The 12793-nt window shown below is 46.2% G+C and overlaps 1 protein-coding gene across 1 annotated transcript in view; it reads left to right on the top strand.

Annotated features, from left to right (window-relative positions):
* The window catches only part of LOC126092732 (transcriptional regulator ERG homolog), a 91524-nt gene that overhangs the window by 31775 nt on the left and 46956 nt on the right, over positions 1–12793 (top strand). The window contains exon 2 of the mRNA XM_049908458.1: positions 5042–5285. Coding sequence (XP_049764415.1) covers positions 5042–5285 — 244 coding nt within the window. The remainder of the gene's footprint in view (positions 1–5041; positions 5286–12793) is intronic.

Below are 12793 nucleotides of genomic sequence, written 5' to 3'. Positions count from 1 at the left end.
AGGACATCACACACATCCATGCCCGAGGCAGGATTCGAACCTGCGACCGTAGCAGCCGCGCGGTGCCATACTGTAGCGCCTAGAACCGCTCGGCCACTCTGGCCGTCCATCGCGTGCAGGCCAAGGCTCAGTCTGTCACTCGGCTTTGCTCGGTCCTCCTCGGAAATACACGAAAGAGCGCGACATTTATATTAGCATTGCGGTGCAGCATTTTGCGATGGACACAACTCCCTTGAGTTCAGCAGAATCTTACTATAAACGCTGTTTAACGCTCGCTAATTGTCCGTGGTATTAAGATCGTTCACAGGTCCAGCGGCTGTAGTCTAGCGATCTTCACAATCTTTAAAATGAATGGGAATGACAGAAGAGGTGGATGAGTATTATCAGTCGGCATAAGTGACAGATACTGCTTATTTGCTACGAGACAATATTACAATACCAATCAGAAAGAATTTAAAGATTTAGTTGACAATGAAAAAGCAAAAAATCACAACGATCTACAGACGGGATTCAATGTTCTGTACACCAAAAATCACTTTGTACTAAATCCGAAGACCTGGAGCACGTGAAGAAATGTGTGGTACGAATAGTTAAATTTCTGAAGTCGCACGCGTTATCCATTCCGAGTTGTGACAGTTTTCAATGGAACTGAACAAAGAGTATTAAGATTTCATATACACACATCAAAAAAAAGTTTTGTATCACCTCGGTTCCGAGAGTTCCGGAACCTGTACAGAAAAATTGGAATAGAGATCAACATAAACATCATTTCCGCCCTTTTTATTGCTCATGAAAACCTCACATTGCATGTTGTACCACCATACAGCGAGACCTTCAGAGGTGGTGCTCCAGATTGCTATACACGCCGGTACTTCTAATAACCAGTAGCATCCTCTTGCATTGATGCGTCCCTGTATTCGTCGTGGCATACTATCCACAAGTTCATAAGGCACTGTTGGTTCAGATCGTCCCACTCCTCATTGGCGATTCGGCGTGGATCCCTCAGAGTGGTTGGTGGGTCACGTCGTCCATAAACAGCCCTTTTCAATCAATCGCAGGCAAGTTCGATTGTTTTCATGTCTGGAGAACATGCTGGCCACTCTAGTTGAGCGATGTCGTTATCCTGAAGGAAGCCATTCACAACATATGCACGATAGGGGCGCGAATTGTCGTCCATGAAGACGAATGCCTCGCCAATATGCTGCCGATATGGTTGCACTATCAGTCAGAGGATGGCATTCACGTATCGTACAGCCGTTACGGAGCCTTCCATGACCACCAGCGGCGTACGTCGGCCCCACATAGCGCCATCCCAAAACAGCAAGGAACCTCCACCTTGCCGGCCGGTGTGGCCAAGCGGTTCTAGGCGCTTCAGTTTGGAACCGCGCGACCGCTACGGTCGCAGGTTCGCATCCTGCCTCGGGCATGGATGTGTGTGATGTCCTTAGGTTATTTAGGTTTAAGTAATTCTAAGTTCTAGGGGACTGATGACCTCAGATGTTAAGTCCCATAGTGCTCAGACCCATTTGAGCCAGCTATCCTATATATAAGTGACCACATATAAAACCGAGGACGATGGAATACAGCTACTAAGACAACTACAACTAAAACATTTTTCTCCAGTTTCATTCAGTGCCTCTATTGCACCACATTTAGCTTCAAAAGTTTCTATCTTTCTGCCTTTTTGCTGTATTTATCGTCCACGTTTCGCTTCCGTACAAAGCTACTCTCAGGTGAATACTTTCAAAAATTACTTCCAAACACTTAAATATTTTTGTGGCAACTGTACCCCAAAAGCGCCGTTCTCGTGTTGTGGCCTAGTATGCACCATATTTTTAGTTATTTTCGACGAGGTCTAGCTGAATATACACTCCTGGAAATGGAAAAAAGAACACATTGACACCGGTGTGTTAGACCCACCATACTTGCTCCGGACACTGCGAGAGGGCTGTACAAGCAATGATCACACGCACGGCACAGCGGACACACCAGGAACCGCGGTGTTGGCCGTCGAATGGCGCTAGCTGCGCAGCATTTGTGCACCGCCGCCGTGAGTGTCAGCCAGTTTGCCGTGGCATACGGAGCTCCATCGCAGTCTTTAACACTGGTAGCATGCCGCGACAGCGTGGACGTGAACCGTATGTGCAGTTGACGGACTTTGAGCAAGGGCGTATAGTGGGCATGCGGGAGGCCGGGTGGACGTACCGCCGAATTGCTCAACACGTGGGGCGTGAGGTCTCCACAGTACATCGATGTTGTCGCCAGTGGTTGGCGGAAGGTGCACGTGCCCGTCGACCTGGGACCGCACCGCAGCGACGCACGGATGCACGCCAAGACCGTAGGATCCTACGCAGTGCCGTAGGGGACCGCACCGCCACTTCCCAGCAAATTAGGGACACTGTTGCTCCTGGGGTATCGGCGAGGACCATTCGCAACCGTCTCCATGAAGCTGGGCTACGGTCCCGCACACCGTTAGGCCGTCTTCCGCTCACGCCCCAACATCGTGCAGCCCGCCTCCAGTGGTGTCGCGACAGGCGTGAATGGAGGGACGAATGGAGACGTGTCGTCTTCAGCGATGAGAGTCGCTTCTGCCTTGGTGCCAATGATGGTCGTAGAGACGTGTTTCACAGTAGCTTGCTCTCCCAAGGATGTATGTAATTCCGAGGGAATGTCGCGTACTGCAGGTACTTCGTTTCGACTTAGATCTCTTAGTCCTGTTTTAAATTCTTCTCAGTATCACATCTCCTCTCTCATCTTCATCTACTTCTCCTCTCATTTCGTCAGTATTCTCTTCCAGTTTGTTTCTTTTGTATAGCCATTCTATACAGAGGCTGATAAAAGGAAGTATTCCATATTTTAGAGATGGCAGAACGGACCCAAACAAGAAAAAAATCCAAGAAACATTGGCTATAAAATGCATGCCTTAAGAGCTATGAGCAGTTGTTTATCTTCGCTACTGTGAAACACGTCTCTTCTACAGTAAAGAAACTAGAACATGTAATCTGGCAATTCTGAACAACAGAGCTCCGCGTATAATCTGCTTCCTTTAACACACGACCTGTATTTGCGTGCCATCACTAAGCTAGGTGCTCAATACGGTGTCGACTGGAGAAGACTGCTGAATAGCTGTGCAGATGGTAGCCTGCGTTCAGGATATATTTCAGCTCACAGGACACTCGCTCGACAGTTGCTTCCATCTACCAAATCGTAACAGAAAACCGTGCGTACGATTTCCAGTGTGGAATAATAGATTTACATCGTGCTCGTAAGTGCAAAGGTAAAACTACAATCTAAAAGCGTTTAACAAACTTAAGAAACACAAATTGGTTCCATCAGAACTAATGTATGCGCTTAACTTACCCAGAATGGTAAACAGTTTACAGTAACAACAGTAACAGGTGTTTACTGCATGTAGTATTCATGGACAATTACTCAGGAATGTGTACTCATTTGTTTACTGCGTTCTGTAGGTCACCGAGCGAGGTGGCGCAGTGGCTAGCACACCGGACGCGTATTCGGGAGGACGACGCTTCAACCCCGCGTCCGGCCGTCCTTTCCGTGATTTCCCTAAATCCCTCCAGGCAAATGCCGGGATGGTTCCTTTGAAAGCGCACGGCAGACTTCCTTCCCCATCCTTCCCTACTCCGATGAAACCGATGACCTCGCTGACTGGTCTCCTCCCCCAAACAATCCAACCCTACCATATGTAGGTCGTTCGTAATAGCAAAGACCTTGTAGTAGAAAAGATGTGTTTCACAGTAGTGAAGACAAACAAGCGCTCATAACTCTTAGAGTACGCATTTTAAAGCCCATGTTTACTCGATATTTTTGTCTTGTTTTGGTCCATACAATCACCGGTAATTTCCAAGAATGATTACCTATCGAAATCGCAGGGTCCAAATGATATATATCGAACGTGCGATCGTAAATCGACCATGCGACTCTGGGGACGGGCGTTATGAGTATGTTTGCAGTGGTCGCTACAGCAACGACAAAAAATGGTTCAAATGGCTCTGAGTACTATGGGACTTAACTTCTGAGGTCATCAGTCCCCTAGAACTTAGACCTACTTAAACCTAACTAACCTAAGTACATCACACACACGCATGCCCGAGGCAGGATTCGAACCTGTGAGCGTAGCGGTCGCGCGGTTCCAGACTGTAGCGCCTAGAACCGTTCGGCTTCCCGGCCGGCCAACGACAAAAGAAGAGCGTTACAAAAATACTTGTAATTGCAAAGGAGACGACTTACCTTACTCGTCGTCGGTGTTGTTATCATGTGAAAGTCCATTACGGTGGTCTGGATGGATAATTTGGAAGATTCGAACCATGTATTCTTCCCGATACTCGTTCGTTTTCCGCAGTGTCCGCAATGAAATTGTAAACGGTATTTCAGCATCGAAACTGTTCTTACGAAGTTTTATACATTCGCACCACCACAGTCTACACAGTCCCTTCTTTCCTCGTCCGGTAGTACTCCATATTTGCGACAAAAAGTCGAACAATTTTCTCGCTGGATAAACATGGAATTAGATTTTTCCATGTGAGAGAATCCGCCGAAGAAACGTCAGGAACACCAGACATCCCACTCACTAACAACATAAATCGTCTGGGATTCCCTAGCAACTAACAAATAATTCGCGGAGATATGTAATTTAGAGCAACTAAGGGAACGACGGAAAACATAAAAATTGCGATCTACAAATAATTAATCACAACTCCCACCACCGGAGTCGCATGATCGATTTACGACCGCACGTTCTATATGTATCGTTTGGACCCCGCGACTTCGACAGGCAATCATTCTTAGAAAGTACCCAATCACCTCCGAAATATAGAATATTCTTACTAAACACGCTGCTTTTTCTTCCGACTTTCAACTTCCCCTCCTTTGTTAGTACTGGAGTGCCATCCGAGCTCTCGATAGCCGCACAAGTGCCTCTCTTTTCCCCAGAGGTGTGCTTAATTTCCCTGCATGCAGCGCGTCGCTTGCAGCTACTGCCTCGCCGCTGTGTGTGACGGGCGTGTCGTTGTGTGCGCAGCGGCGGACCCGTACCAGGTGCTGAACGCGGCGGGGTCGCGGCTTCTGGCGCAGGGCTCCGGCCAGATCCAGCTGTGGCAGTTCCTGCTGGAGCTGCTCGCCGACTCCAGCAACGCCGCCTGCATCGCCTGGGAGGGCAGCAACGGCGAGTTCAAGCTCACCGACCCCGACGAGGTGGCGCGCCGCTGGGGCGAGCGCAAGAGCAAGCCCAACATGAACTACGACAAGCTCAGCCGCGCGCTCAGGTCAGTCTCTCCACGCCCGGCCTCTAGAGGAGCTGAAAAGAAACACGTGTCGCAGGCGCACCAAGGTTTGACGTTAGTGGCGTTCCGAGGCGGTGTCCAAACTGCCATCTGATGAATACTGTTAAGAAACGTTGCTGGAAATGCGTCCGTTTACATTAATGCACTACTGGCATCGGCGGGCTAATCATTATCGAAAGCCCTAAAAAATGGTTCAAATGGCTCTGAGCACTATGGGACTTAACATCTGTGGTCATCAGTCCCCTAGAACTTAGAACTACTTAAAACTAACTAACCTAAGGACATTACACACATCCATGCCCGAGGCAGGATTCGAACCAGCGACCGTAGCGGTCGCGCGATCCGGACTGAAACGCCTAGAACCGCTCGTCCACAGCGGCCGGCAAGCCCTAAAAGATAGGATATTTCACGAATGATGGCTGCAGCTTCAATCAAACGAGCAACCAGATCTTTTGGAGTGTCTGATGGTGTCTCGTACACCAAACGCTTAATTTCCCTCTACAAAAAGGAGTCCGCAGGTGTGAGGTCGGGACGATGTCGTGGCCACGGTACTGGTCCACCCCTCCAAATACAGCAGTAGGGGTATGTTCAGCGACATCAACGGCGAAGCGTAGTGGAACCCCGTCGTGCTGGAACCGTGATCGTTGCTTCACCGCTAGGGCAACGTTCTGCGTTTCTCACAGCGCTTCAGAGAAGTAAACACGGTAATTTCCTCCACCGAGATTGTTAGACAGAAGATACCGCCCAATCACTTGATCGTGAAAAATACCAGCCCACACATTTGTAGTCCAACTCCCTGATATATGTATGGTGCCTGTCGAACATTCCTTCGTTTCTGGACGCAGCGTCAACAGTAACAAAAAACACATTTGCGAGTCCAGGATGTTTACAAAAATGTGTTCAAATGTATGTGAAATCGTCGGCCGGTGTGACGGTGCGGTTCTAAGCGCTATAGTCTGAAACCGCGCGACCGCTACGGTCACAAGTTCGAATCCTGCCTCGGACATGGATGTGTGTGATGTCCTTAGGTCAGTTAGGTTTAAGTAGTTCTAAGTTCTAGGGGATTGATGACCTCAGAAGTTAAGTCCCATAGTGCTCAGAGCCATTTGAACCATTTTGTGTGATATCGTATGGGACTTAACTGCTAAGGTCATCAGTCCCTGAGCTTACACACTACTTAACCTAAATTACTCTAAGGACAAATACACACACCCATGCCCGAGGGAGGACTCGAACCTCCGCCGGGACTAGCCGCACAGTCCACGACTGCAGCGCCAGAGACCGCTCGGCTAATCCCGCGCGGCCAGGATGTTTACAGTTTGGTGTAGATATCATTGGTAGAATCCCAATGGATGGGGCAAAATCGATCTGATGCTTGCCCGTCTCGTACAGGACTTCCCGCACATTGCGGTTGGAGGTATTTAGTTCCTTGCCTATGCGCAATATCCTGATACTGTAATCTTACACAGTTCACTGTAACACAGCTTCCTGAAACAGAACAGTTCGCACACTGAGAGGACTATCAGTTTTCGTCGGCCTCACCTAAACGACTGTTCTACGAAGACGGCCACCAAGTCTTTAAAATGTGACCTCACTTGGTAACCATCTCTGTGGAAATCGTTGAGCATAAAGGCGCCTTTCTTGCCTCCGCAAAAAGCATATGCTTGTCTGCTAACTCAGTTACGGTATATTCAGTCATTAAGAACCTGTAAACATGACTGGAAACTTCCACGCTATCGCAGCATAACAAAGAATAATGTCACCATTTATCCATGGACGTGAGCATTGCTAACAGTAACGAAAACTTACCGTTCCTAGAGGTAAGCATATCAGATTCCAGTGTCAACATGATGCATACCAGTCGGAGAAAATAACTTTTAAAAATCAGATAAAAATTCGCTTGACGCCTTTCTAAGAGGCAAATTCCAAATGGTTCAAATGGCTCTGAGCACTATGGGACTTAACATCTGAGGTCATCAGTCCCCTAGAACTTAGAACTATTTAAACCTAACCAACCTAGGACAACACATATATCCATGCCCGAGGCAGGATTCGAACCTGCGACCGTAGCAGTGGCGCGGTTCCGGACTGAAGCGCCTAGAACCGCTTGGTCACCGCGGCCGGCAGACAAATTCCATTCCTCCCGATGTCACAGTAGATCAGTTGTAGTTTTAATCCAAAGAAATAGCATTGACGACAATCGAGAGATATATACCACTAAAATTAATAAGTGATGGTACTGACACGCCCATGGCACACTTAACAGGTTACAACACTGTTACAGAAGCAACGAAAAAGGCATGCCATATTTAAAAGAACGCAAAATCCCCAATATTGACGACGTTCTGCAGAAGCTCGAAATTTAGCGCAAACTTCAATGTGGGATGTTTTTAATAGTTTCCACAACGAAACTGTGTCACGAAATAGTTAGAAAGCCCAAAGAGATTCTGATCATATGTAAAGTACACCAACGGCAAGACACAATCAATATTTTCACTGCGCTGCAGCAATGGAGGTGTCATTGATGACAGTGGTACTAAAGCAGAGTTACAGAACACGGTTTTACGAAACTATTTGACCAAACAAGAGGAAGTAAACATTCGAGAATTCGAATCTAGAACCACTTCCAGCATAAGTAACTTAGAAGTAGATATCCGCGGAGTAGCGAAGCAGCTTAAATCACTTAATAAAGGCAAGGCCTTCGGTCAAAATTGTTTACCAGTCAATTGTATACCTTTCAAGAGTCTGCTGATGTTATAAAATAGCTCCATGTTTAGCAATCACCTACAACCGCTCGCTTGTAGAAAGATCTGTACCTAAACACTGGAAAGTTACACAAATCACGCCAATAATCAAGAAAGTAAATAGGAGTCATCCGCTAAATTACATACCCATATCACTAACGTCGATTTGGTGTAGGATTTTGGAACGTATACTGTGTACGAACATTATAGTTACGTCTAAGAAATTGGTCTATTGACACACAGTCAGCATAAATACAGAAAACATAGTTCTTGTGAAACACAATTACCTCTTTATTCATACGAAGTGCTGCGTGCTACTGACAAGGGATTTGAAATTCATTCCGTATTTCTGTATTTCCAGAAGATTTTTGACAGCGTACCTCACGAGTGGCCTGTAATCAAATTGCGTGCTTGTGGAATATCGTCTCAGTTATACGACTAGATTCATTGCTTCCTTTCAAAGTCAGAGTTCGTAGTAACTGACGGAAAGACATTGAGTAAAACAGAACTGAATTGTGGCGTTCACCAAGGTAGTGTTACAGGCCCTCTGCTGTTCCTTAACTATATAAACGATTTAGGTGACAGTTTGAGCAGCCGTCTTACGTTGTTTGCAGATGACGCTGTCGTTTACCGCCTAGTAAAGTCATCAGAAGAACAAAACCAATTGCTAGCTAAGATTTCCGTATGGTGCGAAAATTGCCAATTGACCTTTAAATTATGATACGTGTGAGGTCATCCACCTGAGTGCTGAAAAGAATTCCTTTAACTTCAGTTACACGATAATCAGTTTAATCTAAAGGCTGTAAATTCAACTAAATAACTAGGAATTACAGTTATGAAGAATTACATTGAAAGAAACCTAGAAACCTTGTGGGGAAGGAGAACCAAAGACTGCGTTTTATTGGCAGAACTCTTAGAAGATGCAACAGATCTACTAAAGAGACTGCCTGCACTACGCTCGTCCGTCCTCTTTTGGGTTACTGCTGCACAGTGTGGAGTTCTTACCAGATAGAGTTAACGGAGTACACTGAGAAAGTTCAAAGAAGGGCAGCACGTTTTGTATTATCGAGACGTATGGGAGAGAGCGCCACGGACATGATACAGGATCTAAGGTGGACATCACTAAAATAATGGCGTTTCTCGCTGCGGCTTGTTCTTCTCAGGAAATTTCAGTCGTCAGCTTTCTCCGCCGAATGAGAAATTATTTTGTTGACGTCGACCTACATAGGGCAAAACGATCATCATAATAAATTAAGGGAAATCAGTTCTCTCGCGGAAACACGCAGGCATTCGTGTATTTGGCGCGCTGTTCGAGAGTGGAATTATAGAGAATTATTGTGAAGGTTACGTGCCAGGCACGTAATTACGAATTGCAGAGTCATCATGTAGATGAAGGGATGAACAATAGTCTGAGGGAAGTCTAACGTCAAATCCTTGCAGGTCCCTAGCGGGGAAACGTTAGACCTGTGACCTTTTGTGGATTTGGTGTTTGTTTGTAACTGCTCTAATAACCCTACTAATTTGTCTGCGAATTTTTTTACACCCTATGTATTCTGTCATCAAGCTGAAAAGAGAGAAGGTGAGTCCCCAGACTTTGCCATTAACTTGTCACGAGGCTGTTTCAGACGATCATACTGATCCTTACTCAGTGCGCCTTTTAAATCAGTGGCACCCCAGTGCACAGAAACGCCTGGCAAAGGTTTAGTCACTTGTATTGTTTCAAAAAAATAATTAGTTCTTTGCCAAATAATACCTCACTCACGATTCTTATGAACTTGCTTACGTTAGTGATCAGTCACGCACGGTGCGTGCTCCTGTACTCTTTCGATTCGTTATCCTTCAGACATTGGATGACCAATACCAATGCAGAATTTTACAGGTGAGTGATTTTAAAATTATTTGCACTCGCTTTTAGCTTTTCGAGCTGCGATACTTGGCTTGTCAACAGCCTCTCACCAACTCAAATATTCAGTGTATTTTTTGCGGGAACTACCACAAAGCTCGTAAAATTTCATAAAAATCGTATTTCAGGACCACCAAGAGCTTCTGATGAAAACAATCCTTATATACATAGGTTTTAATCAGACGTTAAATTATTTATTGCACCGTGTGTGGGAACGTTGGTACTAGGGCGACAAATAAAAAAAAATTCCTCCATCATGTTCCTCAATTGTACAATTCGGTATACAGCCCACAGTAAATGCATGCTGAACTCAGTTAATCCTCAAGCATTGGTCAACGTCTTACAACCGAATCATATAGTTGTGCTCTTAAGTTCAATGACATGCAACCTATTTGATTTTAAGCCGTTGAGCACGGCATGTACGTCTTAACTACAAGAATTACGTCACCGCTTTTTAATTTGTACGCATGGTGACACGGGGACAAAACCTCCATAAGGCTGGCACTTTGTTCCTTATTATGTTTGGGATGGTTGTGCCCGTATCTACCGTCTTGTGCGAAACTCTTACTAGAAACGTCATCGTGTACTGATGTCTGGAATATAACATGCTGTAAGCATAACAATTTTTATTGCTTCCAGAATGGATTTTCGCTCTGCAGCGGAGTGTGCGCTGATTTGAGGCATCCTGGCAAACGAAAACTGTGTGTCGGGACCTTTGCCATTCCTGGACAAGTGCTCTACCGACAGAGCAATCCAAGCACGACTCTCAATTCAAATACAAGGTTCGAGTCCCGTTGCGGCTCACAGCTTTAATCTCAAATCAGCGCACACTCCGCTGAAGAGAGAAAACTTCCCCATCGTGACTATCGCGTTTTTTTTTTATCTTTGTTGCAAGCATCATCTTACATTTATCCCATTCAAAGAAAGCTCCCTTTCATTACATCAATTGGAAATGTTGTCAAAATATTTCTGCAACTCCTTGCGACAGCCCAACAACAGTACCTTCCTGCACACAACAGCATCGTCAGCGAACTATCTCATAGTAATGCTGATTTCTCATACACAAACAGCAGGTGACCGGCGTTGCCTGGTGAAACGTTGTTGTGATGCCTCGTGTAGGGAGGAGAAATTCGTACCATCACGTTTCCGGCTTTGATAAAGGTCTGATTGTAGCCTACCGCGATTGCGGTTTATCGTATCGTGACATTGCTGCTCGCGTTGGTCGAGATCCAATGACTGTTAGCAGAATATGGAATCGGTGGGTTCAGGAGGGTAATACGAAACGCCGTGCTGGATCCCAATGGCCTCTTATGACTAGCAGTCGAGATGACAAGCAGCTTATCCGCATGGTTGTAACAGATCGTGCAGCCACGTCACGATCCCTGAGTCAACAGAATGGGACGTTTGCAAGACAACAACCATCTGCACCAACAGTTCGAAGACGTTTGCAGCAGCATGGATTATCAGCTCCAAGACCATGGCTGTGGTAACGCTTGACGCTGCATCACAGACAGGAGCGCCTGCGATGGTGTACTCAACGACGAACCTGGGCGCACGAATAGCAAAACGTCATTTTTTCAGATGAATCCAGGTTCTTTTTACAGCATCATGATGGTCGCATCCGGTGAACGCACATTGGAAGCGTGTATTCGTCATCGCCATACTGGCGTGTCACCCGGCGTGATGGTATGGGGTGCCATTGGTTACAAGTCTCGGTCACCTCTTGTTCGCACTGACGGCACCTTGAACAATGGACGTTACATTTCAAATGTGTTACGACCCGTGGCTCTACCCTTCATTCGATCCCTGCGAAACCCAACATTTCAGCAGGATAATGCTCGACGGCATGTTGCAGGTCCTGAACGGGCCTTTCTGGATACAGAAAATGTTCGACTGCTGCCCTGGCCAGCACTTTCTCCAGATCTCTCACCAACTGAAAACGTCTGGCGAATGGTGGCCGAGCAACTGGCTCGTCACAATACGCCAGTCACTACTCTTGATGAACTGTGGTATCGTGTTGAAGCTGCATGGGCAGCTGCACCTGTACCCGGCATCCAAGTTCTGTTTGACTCAATGCCCAGGCGTATTCCAGAGGTGGTTGTTATGGGAACTGATTTCTCAGGGTCTATGCACCCAAATTGCGTGAAAATGTAATCACATGTCAGTTCTAGTACAAGATATTTGTCCAATGAATACGCGTTTATCATCTGCATTTCTTCTTGGTGTAGCAATTTTAGTGGCCAGTAGTGTATATCCTTGACGATGCGATACAGCGTGTTACGCCCTTCACGTTCGTCTACTGTTTGCGAGATGTTGCGTGTCAAGCTGTGTTTGACAGGAGTGGTTTCCCCGAATCCTAGATCTGAATTTAACCAAATATATAAAATACAATACCTCAAAATACGTATTTGTTGGTTGGCACTTTCTTCTGCCGACCCTTCCAGTCAGAGGGAAGGAAGAGTATGGTTAATGGTTCAAATGGCTCTGAGCACTATGGGACTCAACATCTGAGGTCATCAGTCCCCTAGAACCTAGAACTACTTAAACCTAACTAACCTAAGAACATCACGCATATCCATGACCGAGACAGGATTCTAACCTGTGACCGTCGCAGTCGCGCGGTTCCAGACTGAAGCGCCTAGAACCGCTCGGCCACACCGGTCGGCGTAGAGTTAATACCCGTCGACATAGGGTCATTAGGAACGAAGAACAAATTTAGATTGTTTTTAAGGATGGGAAAGGAAATAGGCCGTGACTTTTTAAAAGGAACGATACCGACATTTACCTGGAGGATTTAGAGAAATCACTGAGAACCTAAATCAAGTTGGTCGGACAGGGATTTC

This window comes from Schistocerca cancellata, chromosome 7 (assembly GCF_023864275.1).
Source record: "Schistocerca cancellata isolate TAMUIC-IGC-003103 chromosome 7, iqSchCanc2.1, whole genome shotgun sequence".
Classification (NCBI taxonomy): Eukaryota; Metazoa; Arthropoda; class Insecta; order Orthoptera; family Acrididae; genus Schistocerca; species Schistocerca cancellata.
This window is presented reverse-complemented; position numbering and strand designations above follow the sequence as displayed.